Genomic DNA, 15,904 nt, shown 5'->3' on the forward strand with positions numbered 1-15,904 from the left:
TTGTGAGACTTGAACCTAAACGTTTATTTGGAGAGTTAAAATCTGTGCATTCTTTGTTTTCTAAAGTCGTTGCATGATCTCATTATTCGTTGCTTGGTTGCTACTTAGAAGGCGTTTCATCATTTAGTTCCAAATACTAGAACTCATGTCAATTTCATTCAAAACATGTTATTGAATTGCATAACACATATTCAAGATGAAGTTAGTAGTGACCACCATAGCCAAATTGCCATATTTCCCTATTTCATTTGTTTGTAGGATTTAACCCCGTTGAGCCTTGTGTAGCCTACTTTCTTTGTTAACCCACAATTATCCTCACCTAGCCTAGAGTAGGACCACCCATACCTTTGTTCTTGAAGCATAGTAAAAGCATAACTCAAAGATGAATTCCTTTTGATCATTGCATTGTAGAAAACAAGTGTGGGGGAAGGATTCTTGATATATGGGTGTGCCAAAGTCTTTAATGAGGCACGGCAAAGAAAAAAGAAAAAAAAAAAAAAGAAAAAGTTGAAAAGTTGAGAGAAAGAGTTCCAAAGTATTGTTTGTTGAAGTAAGGGTCCAAAACAATGAATTCGGCCCTAAGGAGTTGTCTAAATCTTTCCCTTGTGTTTTAAAGTTAATTTCTGCAATCTAAGTGAATTCTAAGTCTCAATTTCATTGCTTTGCTTACTATTGCTTGAAGAACGTTTGTTTTCCCTATCCTCTCCTTGTTAACCAACACCCCAAGCCCCATTACAACCCTAAACTTCTATCTTGAGTGTTATGTGTGTCAATTTGTGGAGTTTGAATTTGGTATGAGCATATGGTGTCACTGGTTCTCGCATCTAAGTAGTAGCATTCCATTCATGAGATCATATCTAAACATGCTTCTTAACTCTAGAAATTGCATTCGTTGTGAAACATATATGTGAGCATTCGTTTTCATATCTACATCAATCTTCTCACATATGACTAGTATAGGGTGTGGAGTTAGAAAATCTGAGTGAAAATAGAGTGTATATCTTGTAAGGAATTGAGGGAATTCTCTAAGGCATGTTACTACATTCAAAGCATTGTTTTAATTGATTACTTGTGAACAAGTGAGTAGTGGCTTTAATTAAGTATGTGCTTGTGTAAAGAGGACTCAAATCTGTGGGGATAACGATCTTTAACATGTCATGTGCATTGGAAATCCCTGAGGCAAACGTTGGAAGGTTTAGATTTTGTTTTGGTTAGTTTGTTTCGGTTTGTTTTCTTTCTTTTGTTTGTTTTGCTCGAGGACTAGCAAAAGCTAAGTGTGGGGGAATTTGATAGGAGCATATTTATACGCCTTAGTTAGCTAGTTCTTATGCATTTTTGTTATGTTTTCTTTGTTAAAGTAGTCTTTTAAGCTACTTTCATGTGTTTTCAGGTTTAAAGGACATATTACATGAAATGATGCAATTTGGAGCTTTTGGAGCAAAACTGAGCTGGAATGTGGTGTATGCAAATGGAGCACGAGGAATGGATGAGGTTGAAGGTCAAAGGAGCTTAAGAAATGAAGAAATGAAAGTGAAGAGCAAAGAAGTCGGAATTGGCAACCAAAGTTTCTAAAGTTGGAAGTTTCTATTCTTGGAGGTTTCCATTTTCGTGAGTTTCTATTCTTGGCTTTGGGCTTTTAGATGACCTAAACCCTAACTCCTTGTGGACCCTAAGCCCATGCCGCACCTAAACCCTAATCCATCAACCCTAAGCCCATGCCGCACCTAATGTTCTAGAAACCCTATTTTCTGGTGGATTTTCAACCCCTTGCCGCACCTAAACCCTAGCCCATTTGTCTAACCTGATTTCTTTAGGGTTTGGCTGCCTATATATATATGTTTTACCACCATGCCGCATGGGAACCCTCTCCACAAATCAGAAATTCGTCAAAAATATATTCAGCCCCCTTGCCGCAGCCTTCCTCCACCAATCTGCCATATTTTCACACTTTGCCGCAACCCCCATGTCCCCTAAACACTACCATATCATTCCTTACCTACTCATCCATCTAAATAACCCCTAGAACCTGTCCTAGTTCTTGTGCCGCAGACAAGAGGAGGAGAAAAAGCTTGGGACGTTCATGCCATTCTATTGAGGATTGCTGGAACGTTTTAGGTGTTGTCTTTCCGTTGAATTCCATGTTTAATTTTGATATTCTTTGTGTTGTGAGTATGAGGAACTAAACCCCCTTGGTTAGGGGGGAATTCGAAACCATGTACATGCTTGCAATATGATTTGATTACATTCAGTTGTTATTTCATAAGTTGTGGATTCAATTCGTTCATCTATTTGATTGATAACTTATTTGTGTATGTTGATTGAGAGTGCACGCTTAGTTTTCATGCATGGATATGATGCTAGATTATGAGAGAGTTTCACCTAATAGTTACAATCTTATAATCACAAGTAGTGAAGGTCGCTTGAAAACGATCGCGTTGAATGAATTCTTAGCATAAGTTTCATGCAATTCATAGTAACGAATGCTTCGTCAATGCTTATGTTTTTCATAGAACTTAATGATTCTTGCTTGTATCTCTATTATGCAATTCATGTAGGGAACTTGTAGGGAATGTTTTGAGTTGTCGTATGCAATCATCCAACTTAATAACTTGTGGAAAAACTGACGGTTAATTAGTGCAATTCACGGTTAATCTGGGGTGTTGAGTATTTATAATTTATTGGAAGAACAACTGAAAATCATTTTGTTTGCAAGTGTGACATGTGTGGAGAAGAACCTCCTAACTAGCCTTTTATCCATCCTTTTTATCCAAAAACATTCTACAATCTGTTTAGTTTAAAGTTTCTGTTTTATGTTAAATTTTCGTCCAAAACAAATCCCCTTTAATTTGAAGTCTTAGATTAGTTAGAAAGTGTTTTGATTTGTGTTTCTAAGTATTTTGATTCAAGTTTTCACCCAATTTCGTCCAAATTAGTGTAGGTGCTCAAAACTGCCCAGAAAGTGGTTTTTAGGCAGTTTTGAGTCTTCTAGTTGCTGTTTTGGGTTTTAGGTTTGTTTAAGTGTTTTAACTTTTAGTTTTGCATTCTTTGAGTCGAGTTTAGTATTTTAAACCTTGTTTTTGAGTTTTTAAGTCAGTTTCCAAGTGTTTAGCAATCCCTCCTAATCCCCGGTCTAGAACGATCCCTACTTACATCTTTACTACAATTTGACAAAAAGAGGGTTTAATTTGTGTGCTTATTTATTTCGCATCAAATTTTTGGCGCCGTTGCCGGGGATTAGCAACTTTGCTAATCCCTTGGATTGTTATTTTCGTTTTTCTTATTAGATCAGATTCTTATGTGATTTTGTTTCTTGTTTTAGGTACTTGTTTATGACTCGGAGTTCTAATCCGGTTCACGAACATATTTTAGACTTTGACGACGATTTTGAGCGTGAGTTGAGACGTAAGAGGAAGAACCCGGAACCTAGTGAATCAAGTGCAAGTTCCGAGTCCGTCTCTGAATTTGAAGAAGAGGAGGAGGAAGCCACGACAGGGATATTTGAAGAAGTCCAAGGCATGGCGGTGGACAACCGTACACTCAAGGAGCTTGCAGCTTCGGGATTGGGTAATGCCGCACCCTTGTGCATTCAATACCCCACGGCTGCCCAAGGTAAGACGGATGAGTTTGAATTAAAGTCAAGTTTGCTTCATCATATTCCTAAATACCATGGCTTGTCCATGGAAGATCCTAACAAACATTTGAAAGAATTTGAAGTAGTTTGCTCTAGTATGACTCCCGTCACTGTTGACGGAAATATCTTGAAGATGAAGGCTTTTCCATTCTCTTTGATGGATAAAGCCAAAGATTGGTTATATGAGTTAGCTCCCGGCACTGTCACTTCTTGGGAGAGTATGAAGAGAGCGTATTTGGAGAAGTTCTTTCCAACTTCTCGCATCATCCTCCTACGCAAAAAGATAAGCGGAATCCAGCAAGAAGAAGGTGAGTCTTTTCCTACGTATTATGAACGATTTAAATCACTTGTTGCTTCTTGTCCACAGCATCAGATGAAGGAGGAGTTGCTCTTGCAATATTTCTACGAGGGTCTCCTACCTCTAGAACGTCAAATGCTTGATGCTTCGGCGGGTGGAGCATTGGTGGACAAGACGCCCAGGGATGCCAAGGTCTTGATCGCTAACCGAGCATTGAACGCTCAACAATACGAAGGCGTTGGACAGAGGAGTACCCCACGACAACACCAAGTCAAAGAGGTAAGTGCCATAACCGAACTTCAAAATCAAATGGCTAACCTTACTACGTTGCTTTCTCAGGTGGTGGAAGGTCCAAAAGTTGAATTAACTCTTATAAACACATTAAGACCTCTTTATAACAATCTGAAATAACAATGATTATTACTAAACTGTGAGAATCACACTCATACTCTAACAGACAGTACTCAAGGATGGCATGTTTGAGGACCTGAGCTTGGCCAACAAGCAGCTCCGGTTTGTTTTGATATTTTTAATGGTGTGCTTGCTCTTGAATTGGCGAGAGATGGTCCGACAGCTGCTCAATCAGCTCAAAGTCTTGGTTGACGACTGCAAGAGGACCTTCCAGGTTTGTGATTTTCCATTGTTTTGTTATTAGGGTGCTTTAATTTGTTAGAAAACATAAGTTTAGTGTTCACATTCTTGCTCTGTGTGTTTTTAATCTTTTCTAACTGACTACTATGTTCTGATTCATTATCCTGTTAGTTATGTGTCCCTCTATTCATTCTTGATTGTGTTGAATTTATTCAAGTTAAGTGTGTCTTATTCATGCAGTTACGGCTGAAACGGTTCCCACCGCAACGCGTGGGCTTATTATCTAGTATAGTCTATAATGGTTATTTAACTCTTCATTTTGCTCTCACATTATGTTTTAATGAAATTGGATGATCGTGAGCATAACATTGATTTTTGTGGAGCATAACATGTAAAATAAGAATGCAAAATTTACCCGCTAAATATTTTCAATACGGATACCCACACGTTTGGATAGGTTTGGATATGAAGTTGAAGTCTGCTCTGTTTTATGAAAAACCGAAACCACCCTTAAGTCTGCTCTGTTTGATATGAAGTTGAATATGAAAAACCAAAACCACCCTGAAGTTTGCGCGTTCGTGCAAGTGGAATCCTTGCCGGACAACAACACTCAAGTTGGTGGGCTAGTTATTCCACTCAAATTGCCCAACGGGCTCCACTATTTCAGTCACTCATCTGTCCCTATATATGAGTACGTAAATTAAGTATCCGATGAGTCGCTATACTTTAGAGACTCATTTCTGATCAATTGGAGATTTAATTTGTCTTTATATTTGTTTTATACCGGTTTTATACAGTAGCTGCCCCTATTAGGGACAGCACTGGCCATGCTTTTAGTACCTTCATGTCTTTCGTTTTTGCTGTAAAACATATGTCATGCCCTGAACAACTTATCATGCATGTAGTGGACGGTTGATAACCTGTTAGGTGTGGCCCTTCGGGGAAGTGGTGTTGAAATAATTATAATATTTTCAGCAGGTTTTAAATTTAAGCCTGAAGCTATTTTCAAAGAAAACTATACCCAATTTTTGGTAGATTATTTGAAGTTATTTTATTAAATTGGATCTGCATGCACGTTATGGCTCCATCACATTCTAAGTGATGGCCAACGTGTCTTGATTTCAGTGTTCAACTTGACATCGGGTTAAGATGTGTCAATTTCATAAAAGAAGAAAACAGTGGCTCAAGCAGCATATATGATTGAGAAAATTGCATATCTACGAGAGAGATCATAATTAAACTCATCTAACTTAAGATTATACACACATATATATATATATATATATATATATATATATATATATATATATATATAACTTCATGATCCGTATCAGGAATGTCGTATTTATAAAGCAAATCTTACAATTTTATACGGCCAAAGAAAAAAAACCAAGGAAAAGACAAAATAAATTGCTACAAAGAAGCATACAATTGTGTAACATTCTAATTGGATAACAAAAGAGTAAAAACAAACCACACAAACTCGATCTATCTACACAAAATAGTTAATTACATTCAACGATTGCAGCATATAACTTCTTCACAATGCGATTTTGGAATTGAGAAAATGCATTGCTCCATGGCACATTAGACAACAATGAACCAAGAACAACCCAAAACCCGAATGCAAAACCAAGCCCCAAACTCAGATAGAAACCACAGTCTTCAAGTAAATGACCTTCATTGTGCTTCTCATCACCTACCGGTGGCATGGCCTCATTTGTACTACAACGCTCTACCAATGGAGGTCCGCAAAGTTTATTGCCAGTATAACTGAACAAATCAAAGCTCTGAAGCTGAGTGCTTTTTGGAATCTGCCCAGTTAGATTGTTATAGGACAAATTCAAATGATTGAGAAATGTCAAATTCAAGATGCTTGGAGAAATCTCGCCAGAAAGTTGGTTCATAGACAAATCAAGCGACTCTAATGCTTCCATATCACCGATTTTGGAAGGGATTCTTCTGGTCAGAAGATTATCTGATAAATTCAACATTTGTAGGTTAATCAGGTTGGTCAGCTCTTCAGGGATTTCTCCAAATAACATGTTTCTTGAAAGGTCCAAGCTAGTTACCAAACGAAGCACTGTGCTATATTTCACTTCTCTGCCTTTGGCCACAAAATCCGCAATCTCTGTGTAGGATGACCCATCAGGAGAATTTAAGAATTCAATACTGAGAGCTTCTTCGCTTGAAAATTTAGTGGCCATGGATGACAACTTTTGGAAACACCTTGGTATCGTTCCCGAGAGATTGTTATGCGCAAGGTCCAAGATTTGGAGCTTTGTGAGACTACAAAGTTCATCAGGAATGGTGCCTTGGAACATATTTGAGCGAAGAATAAGAACCACCAAGCTTTGGCCAAACCATATTGGAATGCTTCCAACAAACTTATTTCCATGAAGGTCAAGAATGATTAACTCCCGACAGTTTTGTAGGGACACGGGTAATTGTCCAGATAGGTTATTATTGCGCAAGTGCAATGATTGAAGGTAAAGTAAGTCCCCAATAGAGCTTGGAATTTTCCCCATCAAATTGTTGTCTTCTAAATTCACTACTTCCAATTTTGGCCAGTGTAACCGACAATCCGGAATTTCTCCAGTGAGGTGATTGTTGTCAAGAAGAAGAATTTGAAGGTTTTTAGGTATTTTTTGTCTTATTATCTTTATAAAAAAATCAATATAAGATGTTGATGGAACTTAACCGTGACCATTCAAATAAGAAGGCATGAAAAAATAGAAAAATTAGGAGGGTAGAAAATTCTCTTCCGTAAGATATTGGCCATCATTTTTGCAGATAGCATTATGTTGCCGTACCTGTACATATATCTTTCTATATCGGGCCCACACTTGGGGTATATTTACGAGGATCATTCAAACTCTTTATTCAGCTCCGGGCTGTGGCTCTTGAAGAAGCTCAAGAACACACACTACATTCATCAGCTTACCTTCACCAATGATCCAGATGTTCAAAATACGTTTTTTACAAGCTGTGTAAAGTACTGAATTCCTGTATTTAATGCACTTAGCTTAGCCATCAGGTGTTAAGCTTCCTTGAATCTCGGATGGTTCCTCAGGGAGGGCGGATTTGTGGGTTTTTGGTTTTTAGGGTTTCACGATTGGTTTGGTCCTGGAGGTTAAGCTTCCTTGAAAATCTGCATCTTTGCATTTCTTATGTGCTTTGTGTTTGTGGTTCTATATGGTTTGATGACCTTTTCCTCAAAATTTTAAATATTTTTCTATTTAATTTGAACTGTTAAGATGTTTTACATTGTGGATTCACTTATAGAAGCTGCACTCTCATTGTTTAGGTGTATAATGAGTCGATTCGTAGGCATTAATGTATGGCGGAGAAAGCATGGAAGAGAGATTTGGGATTAGGGATAGGGAAACAGAGGAAAAGAATATGATAGAGGAATGGGTTCAGTTCATTTTCACTATTTTTTTAACTGATTTGGGATTTTGTTTGGGTTTGAGGCCATCATTGCCGTTTTTATGTTGTTCTTGCGATTTTGTGTGGTAGGGTTTCTAAATTTTGTCGTTGATCATTTGGTTTTTTGTGTGTGTTGGTTTGTTTGCTTTGCAGGTTGTGTTTGTGCTGGGACAACATTTTCCACCTTCTATTTGCACTGGGATGACTGCGTTCTAAAACTGTTGAGGGTGAGATTTCCATATGGAAACATTCCATTTTTTTTCCAAATATGTGCATTTAGTTATCTTTAATTTTAAAATTTAGAAATTAAATCGTAATTTGAGTAAAAGGTTTTCCATTGCTCTCAAACCCTAGACTCCAGTCGAACTCACTTCCTCCAAGGCCATTTCAGCTCTTCGACTCGCTGCCCAGAAGATCAAGTTCTCAAGGTTTGATGTTTCATCAATTTCTTCCCCCTCAACGATTATTTTGGTCTTTCTTGCGTACTGATTTTTTTATTTTTGTTCATTTTATTGAGGAAGAGAACAACGCGTTTTGTAATATTTGTAGTCATTTACGCACAGATTCATAAAGTGGTGTTAACGAGCATGAGGCGAGGACTCCATATTTCCCTCTTGCTTTGCTGTACTGGACGTGCTACGTGATGGAACTGTGGCAGTGCTCTTCAGCAGCTTTGTTCTTCAATCATGATATGTTGCTTTTAATTTTTGGGGCAAAGCTTAAAGGAGATTGTGAAATACTGCGCTGAGGTCCTCCCCCAACAAAGCCGTCAATGGCCTCCTCGCCCAAGGTCCTCCGCCTATTTCTCTCCCCTCACTTTGTCTCTCTTAAATTTCAGATTTATTTCTCTAATTTTTTTAACTTGAAGATTTTGGTTTTTTCTATTTTGGTTGTGGGTACTTTGTCTCTCTCACTCTGCAAATTTGAGCAGCAAAACACACATCTTTCTGTTATTCACTTCAGACAGTTCCGTATTACAGGTACATCCACTTTCTATCTATCTTTTTTTTTCTTTCTTTTCTGTAAAGTGATTAGAGTTGTTTCAGTTATAATTGTGTTAAAGTTTTAGTTAGGATTGAAATTATTGATTGTCCAGTTTTTGCTATGTGGAATTGGACGTGGGTTTTGTGTTAAAAGTCAACAATTTGTGTGCAATAATAGGGATTGAGTTTCAAAGTTGTGTGCTTTGTGCTTCAGTTGGTGAATTAATTTGATTGGTTCTGTTTTTTGAGATTGCAATTTGAAACAAAATATTCATGTTTTTGTGGCGTAAGTTGGTGAATGAATTTGATTGGTTTTGTGTACCTACGCTGTTAAAGAAAAGCAGAAACAAAACCAAACGAAAAAGAAAATTAACTAGTGATCGAGCAATGATGAATAACCTTAACAGTGTCGGTGACCTTGAGTAACGTGAACTCGAATTATAGGTACTGACCTTTCCTTTTTGTGTTGAATTTTTTTTTAATGATTTAGGGTCAGATTTGAATTGGGGAATTGCTGTGGTTATAGGAGAGCTTGATCATGGTGATGCAGGTACAAGAAAAATTGAGGTGTTAATTTGATTTTATGTTTACTTTGGAGTTTTGGATAATGATCATGAATTTTGGTGGAAGGTATGAGATTTCTTTAATTTTTTGCTTGGTTTATGATTTTATTACTGGATTGGACTAGCTGGGGGCTATTGGTCTCTTCGAATTTGGATATTCTAGGGTTTTTGACGAGTTTTCTGTTTGTGGTTTTGGTTTTTAGGGTTCGGATTTTGAGTGTGGCTGTAGTTTTTTGGGGCTTTTGTGTGTAGGCTTCCAAGCTTTTTGTGCTTGGGCTATATAATTTCAGATTTTCCCTTTGACTTTGTTTTTGAAGAAAGTTTTAATTTTGTGTGCTCTGAAGGTTGAATACGTAGGGATCTATCTGTTTTTATATTTTTGTGCATTTTGAGAATAACGTTTCCTGTTTTTTACGGTTTTGTATCATATTTTATGAGTTTGTGCTCTTTTTTTATCGTTGCAATAGATTTTGCATTCCTTGGTGGGAAGTCAATGGAAACCCTACTGCTTGGATTTGGCTCTCCATTCACATTGAACACATAAGCTATTAAGCATAACAGGATGCCCATTCCTTTCTTCAGTTGGAAGAAAATGCTAACCCTATCAAAGTCTGTAACTGCAAGCAAACATGAGCAGACACAAATTGGGCAGAAGAAACCAAAAACAAAATTACGAGAAAAACCAATGTGGCAGCAAGCAGTCTGGCAATTCTCCAAGAAATATGACAACTACCAATACATACGACAACGTCGTCCTTCTCAGATCTCCCCCACGAACTCCTTTCTGTTTGGATCATCTCAATTTTCTAACCTATTATTACACTCATTCCTGTCCTTTTCCTGTTTAGTTGATATAGAATGAGTTTTTGGTTGTTTTAGAGAATTTTTGTTTTCTTACCTATAGAAAGAAATTGAGGATGTAGTTTTTGTGTTAGTTGGAAGGGTGGAGGCAGTAGTTTTTGAAAAAGTTTTGAAAAAGGTTGTTTTTTCGATTTTTTTATTTCTGTGTTCATAGTTGTTTCAATGGATCTTCGTCTAATATAAATAGAGCTAAATTGAATGCCTATTTTTCTGTAAAATTGGATGATCGTATTGAAATTGGATGATCGTGAGCATAACATGTAAAATAAGATGCAAAATTTACCCACTAAATATTTTCAATACGGATACCCACATGTTTGGATAGGTTTGGATATGAAGTTGAATATGAAAAACGGAAACCACCCTTAAGTCTGCTCTGTTTTATATTTTCGAAAATATTATATGTATATATGTGTGTTAGGTAGGGTTATGCTCCCGCATCGTTGAATATGAACTTAAATTCTTCTCGTTGAAAATTACAGTAGTTTGGAAAGTCACAATTGCATTTTCATAGCACATTCTCTACGTGGGATACGCCTGCGCATTCGTGCAAGTGGAATCCTTGCCGAACAACAACACTCAAGTTGGTGGGCTAGTTTTTCCACTCAAATTGCCCAACGGGCTCCACTATTTCAGTCACTCATCTGTCCCCATATATGAGTACGTAAATTAAGTAGCCGATGAGTCCCTATACTTTAGAGACTCATTTATGATCAATTGGAGATTTAATTTGTCTTTATATTTGTTTTATACCGGTTTTATACAGTAGCTGTCCCTATTAGGGACAGCACTGGAGATGCTTTTGTACCTTCATGTCCTCCGTTTTTGCTGTAAAACATGTGTCATGCTCTGAACAACTTATCATGCATTTAGTGGAGGGTTGATAACCTGTTAGGTGTGGTCCTTTGGGGAACTGGTGTTGAAATAATTATAATATTTTCAGCAGGTTTTAAATTTAAGCCTGAAGCTATTTTCAAAGAAAACTATACCCAATTTTTGGTAGATTATTTGAAGTTATTTTATTAAATTGGATCTGCATGCACGTTATGGCTCCGTCACATTCTGGGTGATGGCCAACACGTCTTGATTTCAATGTTCAACTTGACATCGGGTTAAGATGTGTCAATTTCATAAAAGAAGAAAACAGTGGCTCAAGCAGCATTTATGATTGAGAAAATTGCATATCTACGAGAGAGATCATAATTAAACTCATCTAACTTAAGATTATACACATATATATATATATATATATATATATATATATATATATATAACTTCATGATCCATATCAGGAATGTCGTATTTATAAAGCAAATCTTACAATTTTATACGGCCAAAGAAAAAAAACCAAGGAAAAGACAAAATAAATTGCTACAAAGAAGCATACAACTGTGTAACATTCTAATTGGATAACAAAAGAGTAAAAACAAACCACACAAACTCGATCTATCTACACAAAATAGTTAATAACATTCAACGATTGCAGCATATAACTTCTTCACAATGCGATTTTGGAATTGAGAAAATGCATTGCTCCATGGCACATTAGACAACAATGAACCAAGAACAACCCAAAACCCGAATGCAAAACCAAGCCCCAAACTCAGATAGAAACCACCGTCTTCAAGTAAATGACCTTCATTGTGCTTCTCATCACCTACCGGTGGCATGGGCTCATTTGTACTGCAACGCTCTTCCAATGGAGGTCCGCAAAGTTTATTGCCAGCATAACTGGACAAATCAAAGCTCTGAAGCTGAGTGCTTTTTGGAATCTGCCCAGTTAGATTGTTATAGGACAAATTCAAATGATTGAGAAATGTCAAATTCGAGATGCTTGGAGAAATTTCGCCAGAAAGTTGGTTCACAGACAAATCAAGCGACTCTAATGCTCCCATATCACCGATTTTGGAAGGGATTCTTCCGGTCAGAAGATTATCGGATAAATTCAACGTTTGTAGGTTAATGAGGTTGGTCAGCTCTTCAGGGATTTCTCCAAATAACATGTTTCTTGAAAGGTCCAAGCTAGTTACCAAACGAAGCACTGTGCTATATTTCACTTCTCTGCCTTTGGCCACAAAATCCGCGTTCTCTGTATAGGCGTCGAAGGTCCGATTAGTAAACGAACCATCAGAAATGAAGAATTCAATACTGAGAGCTTCTTCGCTTATAAATTTAGTGGCCATGGATGACAACTTTTGGAAACACCTTGGTATCGTTCCCGAGAGATTGTTATGCGCAAGGTCCAAGATTTGGAGCTTTGTGAGACTACAAAGTTCATCAGGAATGGTGCCTTGGAACATATTTGAGCGAAGAATAAGAACCACCAAGCTTTGGCCAAACAATATTGGAATGCTTCCAACAAACTTATTTCCACCAAGGTCAAGAAGGATTAACTCCCGACAGTTTTGTAGGGACATGGGTAATTCTCCAGATAGGTTATTATTGCGCAAGTGCAATGATTGAAGGGAAAGTAAGTCCCCAATAGAGCTCGGAATTTTCCCCGTCAAATTGTTGTTTTCTAAATTCACAACTGTCAAGTGAGGCCAATGTAACAGACAATCCGAAATTTCCCCAGTGAGGAGATTGTTGTCAAGAAGAAGAATTTGAAGGTTTTTAGGTACAGCACTCCTATCACAAAAGAAGTGAGAGAGAGTTCCCGAAAATGATGAATTGGAAAGATCTAGTGCAATCACTGCCGAAGACACAAGTGGCAATGAACCGTTGAATTGGTTAGATCCTAAAAGAATTGCAACTTCTGGAGGAGTAATATAATCCAACCAATGGGTAGAAGCTATATTTGGAACCTCCCCGGACAATTGATTACGAGAGAGATCCACATAGTTTTGTCGTTCAACAAAAGAAGAAATGTTCCACAACCAAGCCGGAATGGTACCTGATATTCCTGTACTGGACATATTAAGATAGGACAAGTGTTTTTGACTCTGAAGCCATGCAGGCAACTGTGATGGGTCCAGACGCCAAGAACATAAACTCAAACTAAAAAGTTGAAAAGGAGGAACCCAGTCCGGGCTAGTTTTAAGAGTCAAGGAGTTCTCATTTGCATAAAAGGTAGACAATCTTGTAAGATTAGTAAAATGAACTTCAGAGACAACACCCTCGAATGAATTGTGATCAATGACCAACTCCTCTAAGAGTGACAGATTTCCTAAAGACACTGGAATGGGACCTGATATTGAATTATTTGAAAGATAAAGGCTGCGTAAATTTTTAAAAATTCCCAGCTGATCAGATAAATGACCTGAAAAGTTATTATACGAAAGCTGTAAGAATTCTATTTGACCAAAACTACAGCTAGACAAACTTTCAAAGATTTCTGATACCCTCCCCCGGAAATTGTTTGACGATGGATCAAAAGAAGTCAACTTACAAAGATTTCCCAATGAGTTTGGGATTTCCCCTTCAAGCTGATTATAACGTAATGAAAGATCAACAAGGGCTGTCAAGTTTCCAAGGGAACTCGAAATTTCACCATGGAAAGCATTGGAAGAAAGATCAAGGGACTCAAGATGGTTCAAACTGTACAACCATTGAGGTATGGTAGAGTTGAAATAGTTACCGGACAGATCAAGAACTTTAAGACTTGTCGAGTTCTGAATACCACTTGGGATGCGATAAAGTTCGCATCCTGACAAATGCAACTTGACCAGGAGAGAAGGGAGTGTGTTTACTTGAGGTATGGTGGAGTTGAAATGGTTGGAGGACAGATCAAGAACTTTAAGACTTGTCAAGTTCGCAATACCACTTGGCATGCGATAAAGTTCGCAGCCTGACAAATGCAACTCGACCAGGAGAGAAGGGAGTGTGTTCACTAGAGGTATGGTAGAGTTGAAATAGTTATAGGACAGATCAAGAACTTTAAGACTTGTCAAGTTCGCAATACCACTTGGTATGTGATAAAGTTCGCAGCCTGACAAATGCAACTCGACTAGGAGAGAAGGGAGTGTGTTTACTTGAGGTATGGTGGAGTTAAAATAGTTATAAGATAGATCAAGAACTTTAAGACTTGTCAAGTTCGCAATACCACTCGGCATGTGATAAAGTTCGCAGCTTGACAAATGCAACTCGACCAGGAGAGAAGGGAGTGTGTTGACTTGTAACCAATGAGATGCCCTGGTAAGATCTACCCAACTCATGCCAAGATGTTTCAACTGAGAAAGACCAGAGAGCCATTTGAGATTCTCGACCTTCGAACCATAGTTAGAAGAAAGGTCAAGATAACGCAGGCTCGAGAGATTTCCCAACTGATGAGGAACGGTTCCGTTGAACCCTGCATCCGAGAGGTTAAGATACCTTAAACCTTTAAGAGAACCAAGAAAGCTTGGAAACTGTCGTCCTCCAAAATCATTGCAGCTCAAGTCCAAGTAGGTGAGATGCTTTAAATTGAGTAGAGAAGGATTTACCTTACCACCCAGCCCATGGAGCTCACCAGTCACTTCATCATAATAACCAGCAAGGTGCAGCTCGCGGACATGACCGGTTAAATTGTCGCAGGCAACACCGGTCCAGGTGCAACAATCGCCTTCACCAACCCAAGAGGAAAGCAGATTTGAAGAATCATCGAGATCTTTCTTGAACATAAGAAGTGTTTGTCTCTCATTTTGTTGGCAAGGCACATTCAGGTTTCCATTGCATAAGCTAAGAGTAATAGACGCAATGCATAGAAAGCTGAGTAGCGGAACAACTCTCATGACTCTATCCATATAGATATCAAGTAGGTGATTGGTGTGAGGAATGAGTAATTTAGAGTGCTATTTATACACACGTTAGTACAGATATTTACTACAAATTACTTTTGTACATCTCCAGACCTACAAAGACGGTAGTGAGTCAAGAGGTAAAAGACAAAAAGGATGGTCCATCCCCAAAACAAATTGCAGACAGTGATGGTTCAACTTCATCCCCAAAGAAACGTCAGGCACATATATAGCAATAATCGATCTACTTAATTAGTTTTAAAAATCATTTTCCACAAGAGAATTGAAATATTGATTGACAAATTATCCTGAGATGGAAGGATTTATTTGTTTCATTTTTCAGTGGAGATTAGTTCATCATCATGAAACATTTTAATTAAAATTAATTCCTTGTGGATCGAAAATAAAATAATATAAAGTTCATCACTTTTCATGATGCATCTCTTTTAAATTTGAGCGGTAGACAATGTTCTTCCATAACTTATAGATCATTCGTGGTACTTCCATTCAAAGTTTGCCACGTTCGACCACTTTTATACAGCTGGAATTGAATCTCAATTTTCTGATGATTTCCTCATCAGTCACGGGAATTTCAAAACAAAATCAGTCAGTGCCCACCCAACTTAATCAAAACAAAAGAATACAGAAACTAAAATTGAATCTAATTGTCTAACCTTCAAATCAAATCCCGTTTTCTTCTTTACCAACTTTCCAAATTCAACCAGAACCCCGCTGAATCGATGGGTCCGACTCAGCCAAGCAAACCCATCAGCCACGCTGAATGTATTTCCAAACGCATTCACACCACTTGGGAGCCGGCATCCGAAAGGATT

General features: G+C 37.8%; 3 protein-coding genes across 13 annotated transcripts in view; 1 reads left to right on the forward strand and 2 right to left on the reverse strand.

Annotated features, from left to right (window-relative positions):
• LOC137712265 (uncharacterized) overlaps nucleotides 1-15,904 on the forward strand; it is a 105,635-nt gene that overhangs the window by 10,951 nt on the left and 78,780 nt on the right. For 2 of the 10 annotated variants that reach the window (XM_088686376.1, XM_088686378.1), the window contains 2 exons: nucleotides 9,423-9,482; nucleotides 9,963-10,574. The exons of 4 other annotated variants lie outside the window; for them this stretch is intronic. In XM_088686376.1, coding sequence (XP_088542502.1) covers nucleotides 9,423-9,482; nucleotides 9,963-10,039 — 137 coding nt within the window. In that variant the 3' untranslated portion in view covers nucleotides 10,040-10,574. Of the gene's footprint in view, nucleotides 1-9,422; nucleotides 9,483-9,962; nucleotides 10,575-15,904 lie in introns of those variants that run through there. 4 more of the 10 variants (XR_015957006.1, XR_015957010.1, XR_015957002.1 and 1 more) reach the window with 3 other exon arrangements.
• LOC148690338 (receptor-like protein EIX2) lies at nucleotides 5,847-7,175 on the reverse strand. The gene has a single exon (XM_088686371.1). The coding sequence runs from the start codon at nucleotides 7,046-7,048 to the stop codon at nucleotides 6,026-6,028; it is 1,023 nt and encodes a 340-aa protein (XP_088542497.1). The 5' UTR covers nucleotides 7,049-7,175; the 3' UTR covers nucleotides 5,847-6,025.
• On the reverse strand, nucleotides 11,636-15,109 carry LOC137712259 (receptor-like protein EIX2). Of its 2 annotated transcripts, XM_088686738.1 has the most exons (2): nucleotides 14,778-15,103; nucleotides 11,636-14,644 (listed from the first exon to the last, which is right to left on the reverse strand). In XM_088686738.1, exon 2 carries the CDS (start codon nucleotides 14,508-14,510, stop codon nucleotides 11,820-11,822), a length of 2,691 nt encoding a protein of 896 aa, XP_088542864.1. In that variant the 5' UTR covers nucleotides 14,511-14,644; nucleotides 14,778-15,103; the 3' UTR covers nucleotides 11,636-11,819. The 2 variants fall into 2 exon arrangements, with proteins under 2 accessions (XP_088542864.1, XP_088542863.1); XM_088686737.1 differs by having other exon boundaries at nucleotides 11,636-15,109.

This window comes from Pyrus communis, chromosome 15 (genome assembly GCF_041283825.1).
Source record: "Pyrus communis isolate YQ-2024b chromosome 15, ASM4128382v1, whole genome shotgun sequence".
Classification (NCBI taxonomy): Eukaryota; Viridiplantae; Streptophyta; class Magnoliopsida; order Rosales; family Rosaceae; genus Pyrus; species Pyrus communis.